This window comes from Anolis carolinensis, chromosome 1, assembly GCF_035594765.1.
Source record: "Anolis carolinensis isolate JA03-04 chromosome 1, rAnoCar3.1.pri, whole genome shotgun sequence".
Taxonomy (NCBI): domain Eukaryota; kingdom Metazoa; phylum Chordata; class Lepidosauria; order Squamata; family Dactyloidae; genus Anolis; species Anolis carolinensis.
In genome coordinates, this window is record NC_085841.1 from 206918231 (window position 1) to 206934318 (window position 16088).

At 44.8% G+C, this 16088-nt stretch overlaps 1 protein-coding gene across 5 annotated transcripts in view; it reads left to right on the plus strand.

Moving 5' to 3' along the window:
* Positions 1–9229: 9229 nt before the first annotated feature.
* Positions 9230–16088, plus strand: part of lnpk (lunapark, ER junction formation factor) — a 76846-nt gene continuing 69987 nt past the window's right edge. For 2 of the 5 annotated variants that reach the window (XM_008118956.3, XM_062964291.1), the window contains exon 1: positions 9400–9538. Coding sequence is in view for 3 of the 5 variants with exons in the window: in XM_016996718.2 (XP_016852207.2) it covers positions 9245–9538 (294 nt within the window). In the remaining 2 variants the exon portion in view is untranslated. Of the gene's footprint in view, positions 9539–9615; positions 9638–16088 lie in introns of those variants that run through there. The other 3 variants (XM_016996720.2, XM_016996721.2, XM_016996718.2) reach the window with 2 other exon arrangements.

Below are 16088 nucleotides of genomic sequence, written 5' to 3' on the forward strand. Positions count from 1 at the left end.
GAGAAATGAACTTTGGAACATGGAACGTACGGACACAGTTGGATAACACTGACAGCGAACGCCCCGAACGCAGGACTGCTATCATTGCAAGGGAGCTGGGATGCTTTAAGATCGACATAGCAGCCCTTCAGGAGACCCGAAGAGCAGGAGAGGAACAGCTGAAGGAAGAAAAAGGAGGCTGCACCTTCTTCTGGAAGGGACTGCCTGAAGAAGAGCGAAGAATACACGGAGTTGGCTTTGCTATTAGAAATGACCTGGTGAAGCACCTGACTGAAGCACCCACTGGCATCAATGAACAACTCTCATCCCTTGCTAAAAACCAACAGGCAACCATCATATGTGCCTATGCACCAACTCTAGATGCTGACGAAGACATCAAGGAAAATTTTTATTGTCAGCTGGACACGTTATATCGGAGATACCTAAGAAGGACAAAATCATCCTCCTGGGGGACTTTAATGCCAGAGTCGGACGGGACTCCGACCTGTGGCCAGGGATCATAGGAAAAGACGGGGTTGAAAACAGCAACTTGAATTACACGTGCCAGAGACCGCCGCGACGTGCTTCTCACAAGAGCCATGACAGGTGCCGATGACTGCTGGACAGACCACAGGTTAATCCGATCCACGATGGCTATCAAGATCACCCCCAAACGCAGACCCCAAGGAAGAAAAACAAGGCGTAAAATGAACACCAAGCCCTTCAGGAGCCCTCCTGAACGAGCCCTTCTCCAAACAACACTCAAGGATCATCTACCCACAGAACACCCCAAAAATGTTGAGGAACATTGGAACAAACTGAAGACCTCCATCATCACAGCCAGTGAAGAAACCATTAGATACCAAACTAAGAAACATCAAGACTGGTTTGACAATAACGACAAAGAGATCCAACAGCTAATTGATAATGAAAGGAAAGCCTTCCAAGCATGGCAGAGAGACACCAACTGTGCTGCTAAGAAAAAGATGTATGCCAGTGCAAAAGCTGAGGTCCAAAGAAAGACCAGATAACTCAAGAACATCTGGTGGACAAAGAAGGCTGAAGAAATCCAACACTTTGCAGATACCCATGATGCTCAGGGATTTTTCAAAGCCACAAAGATCATTTACAGACCAAGAAACCATGGCACACAGCCTCTACGCTCATCAGATGGAACCAAAATTCTGAAAGACAAAACATCAATTGCACTACGTTGGAAAGAGCACTACCAGAACCTGCTGAATCGCAGCTCCAATGTAGCTGACGAGGCCCTCTCACAAATCCCGCAACAACAAACCAGGAATGAGCTTGCAGCACTGCCTAGTTTGGAAGAAGTCAGCAATGCCATCAGCCAACAAAAAACAACAAAGCCAGTGGACCTGATGGGATCCCTGCTGAAATCTTCAAAGCGGGTGGACCTGAGCTGATACAACAACTCCACCAGCTCATTGAAAAGGTGTGGATGACCGAGAAAACCCCAGCAGACTTCAAGGATGCCACCATCATCACCCTTTTCAAGAAAGGGGATAGAACAGACTGTGGGAACTATCGCGGTATCTCCGTCCTAACTTCCGCTGGGAAAATTCTCACAAGAATCCTTGCAAACCGCCTTCTTCCTGTCTCAGAAGACACCCTCCCAGAATCCCAGAATGACTTCCGTCCCTCCAGAGGAACAGTGGACATGATCTTCACTGCACGACAGCTCCAAGAAAAATGCAGGGAACAAAACCAACCTCTGTACATGGCATTCATTGACCTTGCAAAGGCATTTGATACAGTGAATCGCAGCGCTCTCTGGACCATCCTCCAAAAAATCGGGTGCCCTGACAAATTTGTGAACATCCTGTGGCTCCTCTATGATGACATGATGGCAACAGTCTTGGACAGCAACGGCTCCCAAAGTGACCCATTTAAGGTGGAATCAGGTGTCAAGCAGGGATGTGTTATTGCCCCTACCTTATTTTCCATCTTCATCGCTATGATACTTCACCTTGTCGATGGGAAGCTTCCCACCGGAGTGGAAATCATCTATCAGACAGATGGCAAGCTATTTAACCTCAGCAGACTGAAAGCCAAAACCAAGGTCACCACAACATCTGTTATAGAACTCCAATATGCCGATGACAACGTAGTCTGTGCGCACTCAGAAGAAGACCTACAAGCCACTCTAAACACCTTCGCAGAAGCATACGAGAAGCTCAGCTTCTCATTAAACATCGAGAAAACCAAAGTGCTCTTCCAACAGGCACCAGCTAATCCCTCTGCAATGCCAGGAATATAGCTTAATGGTGTAACATTAGAAAACATTGACCATTTCTGCTACCTTGGCAGCCACCTCTCCACAAAAGTCAACATTGACACTGAAATACAACACCGTCTGAGCTCTGCAGGCGCAGCATTTTTCAGAATGAAGCAGAGAGTGTTTGATGATCGCGACATCCGTAGAGATACCAAGGTGATTGTTTATAAAGCCATTGTCCTCCCAACTCTGCTCTATGCCTGCGAAACGTGGACAGTCTGCAGATATCACACCAAACTCCTGGAGCGTTTCCATCAGCGTTTCCTCAGAAAAATCCTGCAAATCTCTTGGGAAGACAGGCAGACAAATGTCAGCGTGCTGGAAGAAGCAAAGACCACCAGCATTGAAGTGATGCTCCTACGCCATCAACTCCGCTGGACTGGCCACATTGTCCGAATGCCCGATCACCGTCTCCCAAAGCAGTTACTCTACTCCGAACTCAAGAACGGGAAACGTAATGTTGGTGGGCAGGAAAAGAGATTTAAAGATGGGCTTAAAGCCAACCTTAAAAACTGTGGCATAGACACTGAGAACTGGGAAGCCCTGGCCCTTGAACGCTCTAATTGGAGGTCAGCTGTGACCAGCAGTGTTGCGGAGTTCAAAGAGGCACGAATGGAGGGCTTAAGGGAGAAACGTGCCAAGAGGAAGAAGCTTCAAGCCAACCCTGACCGGGACCGCCTTCCACCAGGAAACCGATGTCCTCACTGCGGTAGAACATGCAGATCAAGAATCATAGAATCATAGAATAGGTCTCTTCAGTCATCTACGGACACACCCCCAGGACGGAAGACAATCATCCTCGAACTACGAGGGATCGCCTAAGTAAGTAAGTAATAATAATAATAATAAAACTTTATTTATACCCCGCCACCATCTCCCCAACGGGGACTCGGGGCGGCTTACATGGGGCCATGCCCAGACACCATACAATATAACAAAATAAAACAACATATCATAACACAATATAACAGTGCAAAAATAATCATATACATTATAGCACAAATCAGAGAAAACAGTAAAAAACAGGGCGGGCCACATGAACACTTAATTAAAAACTCGGGAGAGAGAGACATAGGAATAGGGGGAAACAGGGAAATAAAATGGTGGAGCAGTCTAAAGGATAAAAACCAAGGGGAATGGCCAGAGCAATATATTACATTTACTCCCCAAAGGCACATCGGAAAAGCCATGTTTTTAGATCTTTCTTAAAGGCTAACAAGGTGGGGGCTTGCCTAATCTCAGTGGGCAATGAATTCCACAGTCGGGGGGCCACAGCAGAAAAAGCCCTCTCCCTCGTTCCCACAAGACGGGCCTGGGACAGAGGCAGTGGCGAAAGGAAGGCCTCCCCGGATGAACGAAGGGAACGAGCAGGTTTATGGTAGGAGATACGGTCCCTAAGGTAGGTGGGTCCCAAACCGTTTAGGGCTTTATAGATGATGGTCTGCACCTTGAATTGGGACCGGAAAGTGAACGGCAGCCAGTGGAGCTCTTTAAACAGGGGAGTAGATCGTTCCCTGTAGCTCGCCCCTGTTATTAATCTGGCAGCCGAGCGCTGGACCAATTGTAGTTTCCGGGCCGTCTTCAAGGGAAGCCCCACGTAGAGCGCATTACAGTAGTCCAGTCTAGAGGTAACTAAGGCATGCACCACCGTGGTCAAGTCAGACTTCATGAGGTATGGTCGCAGTTGGCGCACAAGTTTGAGTTGTGCGAAAGCCCTCCCGGCCACCGCCGACACCTGAGCCTCAAGCGTCAACGCTGAATCCAGGAGGACCCCCAAACTGCGGACCTGTGATTTCAGGGGGAGTGCAACCCCGTCCAGCACAGGTTGCCACCCAATACCCCGATCAGATGGGCGACTGACCAGGAGGGCCTCTGTCTTGTCAGGATTGATCCTCAGCTTGTTCCTCCTCATCCAGTCCGCCACAGCGGCCAGGCACTGGTTCAGAATCCGAGGGGCTTCCTTGGAGTTAGATGGAAATGAGTAGTGGATTTGCGTGTCATCTGCGTAGAGATGGCAACACCCTCCAAAACTCCGGATGACCTCTCCCAACGGTTTCATGTAGATGTTAAATAGCATGGGGGATAAAATAGACCCTTGCGGGACCCCACAGGTCAATGGCCAGGGGTCCGAGCAGGTGTCCCCCAGCTTCACCATCTGGGAACGACCCTCCAGGAAGGACCGGAGCCACTGCAGAACCGTGCCACCGAGCCCCATCCCGGCGAGCCTCCCCAGAAGGATACCATGGTCGATGGTATCGAAAGCCGCTGAGATGTCCAAGAGAACCAGCAGGGTCACACTCCCCCTGTCCAGCTCCCTGCGGAGGTCATCCACCAAGGCGACCAGAGCCGTCTCGGTACTGTACCCAGGCCTGAAGCCAGACTGCGAGCGGTCCAGAAAATCAGTGTCATCGAGAAATTCCTGGAGCTGCGTGGCAACCACCCGCTCCAGAACCTTGCCCAAAAACGGGAGGTTGGAGATTGGTCTGTAGTTGTTACAAATAGATGGGTCAAGCGAAGGCTTTTTTAGTAGTGGTTTTACTACCGCCTGCTTAAAGTAGGATGGCACCGACCCCTGAACCAAAGAAGCATTTATTATGGTCACAAACCAATCCAACAACCCATCTTTGGCCAGCTTGACCAGCCAAGAGGGACAAGGATCCAGAGCGCAGGTGGTCGCCCTCACAGACCCAAGAATCCCCTCCACGTCATCAGGAAGAACAAGCCGGAAAGAATCCCATAAGATCGAACAGACAGGTACCTCGGTTACCTCCGCTGAGACCACAATTGAGCTGGAGTCTAGCTCAAGGCGTATCTGAGCAACTTTGCCTGCAAAGTGGTGCGCGAAATCGCTGCACCCAGTTGCCAAGTCATCGGGAAGCCCCTGGACCTCAGGAGGCCGCAGGAGCTCCCCCACAACTCGGAACAACTCCGATGGCCTGTTGGCTGCAGACGCTATGCGGGCAGTCGTGAAAACTTTCCTGGCTGCTCGCAGAGCCACGGAGTACGCCTTAATAGCGGCTTTAGCCCGTGCTTGGTCGGACACGTCCCGAGATTTCCTCCAGATGCACTCTAGTCCCCTCCTCCTACGCTTCATCACAGCCAACTCCTCGGTAAACCAAGGAGTCGACGCGACTCTACGCAGTGAGAGGGGACGTTCGGGAGCGATCGTGTCCAATGCCCTTGATAGCTCACTATTATAGCGATCAACCAGGACATCGACAGGATCGCCAGTCTCCAGGACAGGAAGATCCCCAAGAGACCTCAGAAGTCCATCCGGATCCATCAGTCTCCTGGGGCGGACCATCTTAATGGGTCCACCACCCCTGCGGAGGTTAGAAGGCACGGCGATACTTAAACAGATCAGATGATGGTCAGACCATGACAATGGAAGAATGTTTTGCTCTTCCACTCTGACTGTCCCACCGTCCACAACAAAAACAAGGTCCAAGGTGTGTCCTGCCTGATGTGTGGGCCCTGATATAACTTGAGACAGCCCCATGGTTGTCATGGCAACCATGAAATCCTGAGCTGCACCTGTCAATGTGGACTCGGCATGAATGTTAAAGTCTCCCAAAACTATCAGTTGTTGGGAGACAAGGGCCGCATTGGAGACCACTTCTGCTAGCTCGGACAGAGAGACTGCTGGGTCGCGGGGTGGACGGTACACCAACAGAATCCCCAAGCTGTCTCGGGCTCCCACCTTCAGGAAGACACACTCGAACCTCGGGGATTGTGGAACGGCGCATCTGATCAGGGCGATGGACTGCCGAAAGATCACCGCAACTCCTCCTCCCCGCCCCCCAACTCTGGCCTGTTGATGCACCCCGAAACCAGGAGGACACAGCTGGGTAAGATTCACACCTCCCAGCTCATCCAGCCATGTCTCGGTGATGCATGCCAGATCTGCCCTCTCATCCAGGATCAAATCCTGGATGACAGCTGTTTTACCATTGACAGATCTGGCGTTCAAAAGCAGGACCTTAAGGTTGGGGGGTCTGTCCTGAAGACTACCACACCTAATCCTCTCCAGGGTCGCAAAAACTCTGTTGCGCTTCTCCCTGGGTTGGTGGTGACCGTGCTTTCTCCTCCCCCATATCACCTCAATGGAGCCACCTCCAGTCAAGCCCTCCTCCCCCTGATGGAAAAACTGGGCAGAATTGCCAGTTGCCGGGACTAGTCAACTGTCCTGGAAAGGAAAGCCTCCAAAAGTGCTTGTTTGTTTACAAAAGGAGCTTCTCTCCATTATTGGGAGAGAGGCATCGATTGATTTGGCCTCATCATGAATAGTAAGCCGACTAGACAAGAGTGGAGACTTGTTGTGGGACTGGGGGGTAGAACAAGCATGACTTCGCAATGGGGAATCTTGAACATCCATACTCGGCCCGATGTCCAAGGGGCGAATTAGTGGGTCTACTAGCACCCTCCTAAGAGTGATGCCCCACTGTTGCAGTTTAGGCCCACACAAATACAATTTATCCCTTAATATTTTATCTTCCAAGCCGATGATAAGACACAGGGAGCGGTTCCAGGATTGGTACTCCCTACAAAGCCAGTCGATAGTCTTAATCTTCACTTCCGACCGGCTTATGGATAAAATTTGAGAGAGAGATATCTGGACCGCTCGCTTAGAAGTCCACCTGCCTCTATTCAATAATGAGTCTGAAACTTCCACTGCAACCTTATTTGTTCGTAAAAGATGTTGAGAATTGCAGGAAGTATCCAAAGGTTGTTCAACCAATTTAGAGGACAGCTCATTATTCGGCTTCTGCAGGGCATTGTTGGTATCCTTTCTATCCATCCTCCCCATGCTCATTCCCCTAGATAAGGCCCCACCCCCCTTTCTAGTTACTCCAAGGCCTGATCCGACAACTACCTTCTCCTCCTTAGGCTTAATTCCCCCACGGCCTTCCAGAGAGCTTAATTCCTTATTCATGTTAATGGGCCTGGTTGATATAGTTGTTATAATGTCCGTAGGAGAAGGATTTTTTACAATCAGGGAAATTCCTTTGAAGAGATGGTCAAGTTTCAAGTTCAGTATTTCCAGCTGTTGCAAGACGGTATTGAATGATTTTCCCAGCAGATCACATAGGTTTGCGAGTTCATTCTTCCCTGAAGTTTCCTTCCAACTCATTTCCTGTTACCTTCTCAGAGAACCTTCCTATAGTATACCACTCTACCACTCAATAGCCAATGCTGGGGAAAGCGAGGAGGGCAGTAGGCCAGCGCTGGGAAAAAGGGAGGGGGGCAGTAGGCAAGGAGTCCAGAGGCAGCAACAGGCAGACTGGCTGGAGATGTTTCTGGCCTCTTCTGCAGCACAACAGCAGGCCTCTCAGCCCTCAGACACAATATGGACCTAGACCACAAAGTAAAAATGAATTCTAGTTTACTATTGTTGTTAATAGTCTTGTACATTGCGTATTGATTTTTTGTGTGTGTCAGGAGCGACTTGAGAAACTGCACGTTGCTTCTGGTGTGAGAGAATTGGCGGTTTGCAAGGATGTTGCCCAGGGGATGCCTGGATGTTTTGCCACCCTGTAGGAGGCTTCTCTCATGTCCCCTCACAGAAAGTTGGAAGTGACAGACGGGAATTCACCCCGGTCCCCGGATTTGAACCACCAAGTCCAACCTTTTGGTCAGCAGTCCTCCAGCACAAGTGTTTAACCCATTGTGCCACCAAGGGCATTAGATTAGGACTCTGAAGAACGGGCTTAGAATTCCCATTTGGCCATGAAATCCACTGGGTTATTTGGGGCAAGTCACACTCTCTGTTTGAAGGCAACAGTAAACCTTTTCTGAACAAATATTGCTAACAAACACTTGTGAAACGTTTGCTTTACAATCGCCACAGGGTGAAACCAACTTGAAGACACATAACAACAAATATCTTGATTATGTATCAATTTGCTTTATCTTATACTGTATTTATTTGGATAGTTTGTTTTACATTTCTATTTTGTTATTACTACTATCTTTATGAGTACTTGGCACACATATACAGGGTGTTTGAAAAAGAACTCCCTAATTTTAATGTGTTTATACTTAATGGGTTATACTTTCAAACACCCTGTATTTTAGATTGTATGCCTTGTCTCAACCCACCAGTTTTTCTTATTTTTAAGTTGATAGCACTATATAAATAAATGTTAAGGATTATGCCAGTAATAATGCCAATATACAGCCCGGCCAGTACAGCAGACACTTCCTGCAATGCTTAATTCATTTGTTGCAACTTGCCTAGACTTTCCAAATAGTATATTGTGTATTTACTTAGGACACAGTCACACTGTAGAATTAGCACCACTTTAACTTCCATGGTTCAATGCTATGGAATCATGGGATTTGTAGTTTCACAAGGTCTTTAGTCATCTTTGCTGAAGAGTGCTGGTGCCTCATTAAACTACAACTTCCAGGATTTCATAGCATTGAGCCATAGCAGTTAAAGTAAAGATGCATCCTTAGTGAACTTTCTCATTCACTCTCATAAATCCCATTTGCATAGTTTTTTCTCCCACCCTGGACATTATTCCAGATATATAAACCTTCCTTACTTAGTTTTTCCAATAAACCTCACAACCTCTGAGGATGCCTGCCATAGATGTGGGTGAAACGTCAGGAAAGAATGCTTCTGGAACTTGGCCATACAGCCCGGAAAACTCACAGCAACCCAAATAAAGACAAACTTAATGTGACACAATTTTATTTTAATGTATTATAAACATTAATTTATTTTAATTTCTGTTTAAGGTACTGACCACCATTACTATTTTTCCTATGAGATGATCAATCCAGTAGCAGAGGACGCTCAAGCTTCCCGCCAAAACAACACTAGCAGCTGCAGCCCACTTGAAAGAAAACTGACAGCAAGGGGCGGAGCCTCCTCTATATGATTGACAGCCCTGGGAAAGAGACAGCTGCTGTAGGATTCGATTGTTAGTTCGGTTCTTGTCCCCGTCCGCTCAGAATTTAATGCCAACTCTCGTTCCTATTAGTAGTATTGCCCAAGGGGGCAGGAAAGCCTCTAACCGGGAAAGCTTCGCTTGCCCACGGTCAAAATGGCCGCCTCTCTTGCGCGTGCGCGCTGAGAGTCCATCCCCTAAACGGCACTTTGCGTGCCCTTTCCTAACATGGCCGTACCGGCGCCATTGCCAGGGCGCTCCCGTTGGTCCCTGTACTGAGAGCCGCGGAGGAAGTAGGCGCAAGGCAACGGCGGCTGGGAGGGACGAAGGAAGGGGCTTTGCGTTTCCTCCTCCTCTTGCTGTGGTGAGTGGCACAGTCGTTGGGAGACGGAAAAAAGAGGCCGGGGGGAGGGGGGGGGGCGAGGGCGGGGGAAGGTGTATGCTTAAACTGAGGGAATGACAGGTGTGTGTGTGTATTTTTTATACGTGTATGCGCGCGCATAGGCGTTTCGGCTGCTTCAGATTGAGAGGGAAACTTGGAGTCGAAGGGTAGAAATGTTCAGAACTGGAGACTTCTGGTGGCTTTTTTCAGTTCAGTGAAAAGGGAGGGGTAGAGCAAGAGGCCCTGGGGCGTCAGTTATGAGACTGTAGGGCCTGGAGGGCGTTGGATTTCCTCGCTGTTCGACTTAATTAATGGAGAATGAAAGACCTCTCAGGATGGCTCAGAATGAATGAAGTTTGACCCCACTGAAACTGCGATAGAATCATGGGATTTGTAGTTTCACAAGCTGTTTCACCTTCTCTGCCAAAAGGTGCTGGTCCTCTCCAGACCACAAATCCTAGGATTCCATAGCATTGAGTCAGAGCAGTTAAAGTGCATTCATTCCACAGTATAAATGTGCCCGAAGTCAGTGTGTCGTCAGCAGCCCTGCTCAGGTGCTGCCAACTCACCATCACGGATTCTTTCTTTGTGTTGCTGTGAATTTCCCAGGCTGTATGGCCATGTTCCGGAAGCATTCTCTCCTGACGTTTCACCCACATCTATGGCATCCTCAGAGGTTGTGTGGGTATGTTGGAAACTAGGCAAGTGGGGTTTATATATCTGTGGAATGTCCAAGGTAGGAGAAAGAAATCTTGTCTGCCTGAGGCAAGTGTGAATGTTACAATTGGCTGCCTTGATTAGCATTGAATGGCCTTGCAGCTTCAAGGACTGGCTGCTTCTTGCCTGGGGGAATCTTTTTGTTAAGTGGAACGCCCTCCCCAAAGAGATAAGGCAAGCCCCCTCACTATCCTCCTTCCACAGGGACTTGAACACCTGGTTTCAGCAGGCCTTTGAAAGTGTTTAATCCCAGATCCCAGACCCTACCCTGGCCACCAGGAGTAGTCCTGGCACTTTACCCCTTTGATACTTTATTGCACTAGCTTAGCCTTCCTATAACTACTCAGTAGACCTTGAAATTGAGTAACCCAGGCCCTATCCTTGCCATCAGTTGCACTTTATTTTACTTTCTATGTTACTTCGTTGTATTAGCCTTAGTCCAGTTCCCACAGTTGTCCTGGCCCACCCTGGAATTCTATCTATTGGTAGCCGAACATCACCCAATGGAGTAGTCCTGAAACTGGTTTTATTTTAAATGGGTATATTTGTTTTAATCGTAATTATGTTTATGTTTTTATTGAAGTAATGTTTTATGTTTTCTATGTTGGTATTGAATGCTTGCCTATGTTGGAAACCACCCTTAGTCCCTTCAGGGAAGATAGAGCGGTATATAAAGGTGGTTGTTATTTTTGTTGTTGTTAATTGGCCCTGATTGTTTCATGCCTGGAATTCCCCTGTCTTCTGAGAGTTGTTCTTTATTTGATATGCAGATTGATATGCAGATTGATATGCAGAGGGGTCTTGATTGGGAGAAAGAAATTAGTAACAGTAGCTTTCATAGACTTGAGTCTGCTTTATCAGGGCCCTTCCAGACAGGCCCTATGTCCCAGGATCTCATCCCAGGTTTTCTGCTTTAAACTGGATTATGTGAGTCTGCACTGCCAGAAAACCTGGAATAAACAGAAAATCTGGGATCAGATCCTGGGATATAGGGCCTTTCTGGAAGGGCCCTCAGATGCATAGAACAAAGCAATATAGCCATGAATGTATTGTTTGTCTGTACTTAGGCAAGCATTCTAAGATGGGTTTGAAGTCCATCCAACTGAATTGGGTGCTTTCCTGTATGCAAAGGGATCTTGTGGCACTTTTGAGACTTAACTGGAAGAAAGAAATTGGTAGTCTATGCCCTCCTCCCACACTACCATATAAAATCCGGATTATCTGTTCTGAACTGGATTATATGGCAGTGTAGACTCATATAATCCAGTTCAAAGCAGATAATGTGGAATATCTGATTTGATAATCTGGATTATATGACAGTGTAGAATGGGCCTAAGTCTTCCTACTACATTTGATGCCTGTCTACTACTTTCTAGAGTTAGCATATGAAAGCCAATGCTACCAATTTCTTTCTCTCCATTAGTTTCAGTGATGCTACAAGATCCCTTTTGCATACTGATGTTCCAGACAAACACAACCATTGCTTTGAATTCTGTCATCATGAGGATAATATTTGTTTGCTGGATGTGCAGTATTTTAGCACCTGGGATGGAGGGAAAAACAGTTGGCCCTTTGCACATGCTTTAATAAAGGCATTTTTAAAGTTACTGTCATATATTCCCACCTTGCTCTGGAAGATGGACTTTTAAGGTCTGGATGATCCATCCTTCAAGTACATGCCTTGATTTTAAAAGTAGTAGATTGGACCCTCCCCCACTGTCTATCCAACTTCCTTACATTCCTCACAAGTGATATAATCTTACAGTATTTGTTGTTTTTAAGATAATTTGTGGCTATGCAATGTATGCATGTTGTGTAAGATCAATGGAAAACAAAGAAGAAAGATGTTATTCTGATTGCAGGCTCTCTTTTGTCCATGCCAAGGCACACCCTCAGTTTTCATTTTGTATGGACTAGTTTTTGATTTTGAAGACTAAGCATTCATCTGTTTTTGGGATGGATCCAAAATAAATGCTTTGTTTTGGGGTGTTTTTAAAAAATGTTTTTGGATAATGGCTATCAACTGTAAATAACTGGTAGCGCAAGTTGTCACTGCTGCATATGAATCACCAGTTTGCTTTTTGGAGAAGTTGCTTGTGAAAAAAATAGATGTGCACTGTAGTCTAAAGAGGAAGATTCTGTTGGACTCTTATACTGGAAGTGGGAGGAAAGTATTTTTCTCATTTTTCTCCTCCCCACAGCCCATTCTAGAAATAGCTCACATCATTTTGTGTTTTGATCATGCTCTGAGTGATTAACATTCCATTCAAAGTATTGTCTCTATTGGCTGCTAATTATCTGAGGTCATGGGATCTCTAATGTCGTTTAACAAAGCAAGTAGAACCATGTCACCTCTACAATAACTCTGCCTTTCCTCTTTGCCTGGGGAGATGGAGATCCACAGTCAGAGAGTGGAAGTATGCATTCATAAATAAAGGAGAGATCTAACCACCTACTAGATAAATGTTAGGCCAGATTTGGAAGTTACATAGTGTGTTTGTTATTGAGATCCATTGGAAGGAAGAGTTCAGCCAAAAAAACCATGTTTCCCCGAAAATAAGACATCCCCATAAAATAAGACCTAGTAGAGATTTTGGTGACTGGCCAAATATAAGACCTTCCCTGAAAGTAAGACCTAGCAGGAGGGAGCTGCCGTTGAGGAAGAAGCCCTCCCCCCTTCCCTTTCCTCTCACTCGCACCCTCTAGCCTGGGCCGGCCACCGAGGAACTCAAAGGCGGAGAAAGACCCAACCATCTGGCCCCTTCCGTCCCTCCCCAGCTCCCCGGGAGGCCCAGCCCTTCACACTCAGCTCACCCTTACCAGATTTCTCCCAAGTTTTTATCCACTCGGCAGGGGGCGCGTCCCCGTTGCCGCTGCCATCTTCCCCGTCTAGCACTGGAAGTACTTGACTGGAAATTTTTAAAAAATTGAATAGTCTCTTCCTGCATAACTTTGTAGAAGTTTGCACTGAAGCCACCAGGTCCTGGCGATTTATCAAGTTTCAGATCCTTTATGGTTCTTTTAATTTCTTCTGAGATCTCTTTATTTAATGCTAACCTTTGTTCCTCACTTATTTTTGTAAGGTTTTTTTCATTTAAAAATGGTGTAATCTTTTCTTTATATGGTCTTCTGTATATAATAAATTTTCATAAAATTTCTTAAATTGTGTCATAATTTCTTTGTACGTAACAAACATTTTATCTCCCACCTTTATTCTGGAAGTATGTTGGGTTTGTTTTTTCCTTATCTGCCTTGGCAACCATTTCCCTGGTTTGTTGGCATTTTCGAAAGTATACTGCTTTATATATTTAATCTTTTTAGCCATTTGATCCAGTTCTATATGTCTTTTCTGTTTTATCAAAATGTCTATCTTTTTTTAAGCCCAATGTCTTTAGGGTTTCTTTTTAACTCCTTTTCCTTGATTTCAATCTCTTTGTTTAAATCACTTGTTTTCTGATTTTTCAATTTGTTTTTTATTGCATTCTGTTGTATTAAATGCCCACGCATTACTGATTTGTAAGCATCCCAAATTATATGTGTCTTAATTCCTGGTTTATCATTCAAGTAAAAAAAGTCTTTTGAGATATTTTTTGTTTTTCTTTACATCTTTTCCCATTTTAATCAAGTTGTTATTTAGGCGCCACCTCCAACTCTCTTTTTTGTGATTAATTGTCATCTCCAGTGCATTGTGGTCTGAAATGTCTTTAGGTAGGATTCTGATCAGTCCAATTTTAGTAGTTAGTGTCTTTGATGTCCAGATCATGTCTATCCTGGACCAACTTAAATGTCTCCCCGAATAAAATGTATAGTCTTTTTGTTCCAAATTGTACTCTATACAGCTATCATCTAAGCCAAATTCATCTTTGAATGCAATAAAATTTATTGGTAGAGTGCTAATTTCATTCTTTTCCCCTTTGCTTTGTTTTTGGCTTTATCCACTATTTGTTCATGACCCCAATTAAAGTCCAAAGTCCCCCAATATAATGATATGGTCAAACTCTATTTGTGCTATGTTTTCTCTCAACACTTTGACAAAGTGAGTTTTTGGGCCATTCGGGGCGTATATGTTGCACACTAAGATATCTTCCAAACCAATTTTTATCTCAACAGCTACCATCTGACCTTCCTGATCTTTAAATTGTACTTCCGACTGTATATTTTTGTCTATATATAACACTACTCCTCTTTTTTCTCTTCAGCCGAGGAGTAATATTTCTTGCCTAATTCTTTTTGGGTCAGATGTGCTATGTGTTTTTGTGCCACGTGTGTCTCTTGTAATGCCATTATATTATATTTGCCCTTTTTTATCTGATTAAATATCCTTTCCCTTTTATTTGGAGAGTTCAAGCCATTTATTTTATTTGTTTATTTGTTGTTTATTTGTTGTTCAAAATCAGTCATCATATATTCCCTCTTCTTTTTCGTTTGAGTTATCATCTTCATCGTTTTCATTGTCGTCTGTAGGTAGGGGAGCTATTGCGAGGCCTTTTCCCTCCGAAGAGTAGAATCTGGGTCTTTTAGGTTTCTTTCCATTCTGTGAAGATTGTTTTGTAGGTTTTGATTCTTTCTCTTTCTACAATCTCTTATAAAAATTTCTTGCCTTCTCCTCCATTGTTAACCAATATTTCTCCTCCTTATAGGTCACCATGATCCCTTCATACTTCCCCCACCTACATCTTATTTGGTTCTTCTTCAGTTCATCAGTCAGGAAGAAGTATTTCCTCCTCCTGTTAAGTGTTGAAAGTGGGAACTCTTTGAGTACAGCCATTTTCGAACCTTTAGAATAGATTGGGTGTTGATTATTTTGTTTTAGCACCTCATCACGAATTCCTTTCCTAACAAAATAAACAATAGTATTTCTTGGGGCTTTGTTTCTTTTTGCATAATTTGTTTGTATGCAGTACACGCGGTCAACCTCTGTATCCAATTCTTGTTCAGCTCGTTGTAGGCATTTTGCTATTAACTGTACTACAATCTGTTGTATGTTCTTTGTAGTTTACTCCTAGATATTTCTAAACCTTAATTGAAATTCCAATTCAATTTGCTCAAATTTTTCTTGATTTCTCTCTAATTTTTGATTTTGGTGTCGAAATTCTCCATCTTTTTTTGCACTTTATTTTGGGCCTTCTCTATCTTTACCTTTTTAGATTTAAGATTCTTAATATTAGTCGGGGCTTCTGTTAGTTCAGATGCAATTAATCCTACTTCCTCCTTGATTTCTTTAATCTCTAACATATCCATTTGTCTTTGTCTTTGTTGGGAATCATGTTTAGTAGATATGGCCTTTTGTAGATTATCCCGTTTTTCAGATTTTTTTTGTATTTCCCTCATATCTGACATATTTATTTCCCCCGTTAAGGAGGCTCTTCTCGGTAAATTTGGTAGGGCTTTAATTTCTTTTATTTTGGGTGTCATCATTATCGAATCTTTCTTTAATTTATTAATATTATATCACATTATATTAGTTTCTGGTGGTTTAGTGATCTTATATCAATTTCTCTCTTCTCAATGTCTGTTAATTAATTTCCTTCTCCAGGCCTAAATATTTAATTTCTCCTCTGTCTTCGATTCTTACTTCTACTGTCTTCTGCTATTGTCTTCCTTTATTGATTCTCTTTCCCTCGTCCTTGTTAGTGCGCTTGGTTAAAAATACAAGTACAGTAGAGACTCACTTATCCAACATAAACGGGCCGGCAGAACGTTGGATAAGCGAATATGTTGGATAATAAGGAGAGATTGAGAAAAAGCCTATTAAACATCAAAATAAGTTAAGAGCCTGGGTGTCGTTTTAGATTCGCAGCTGACAATGGAAGCT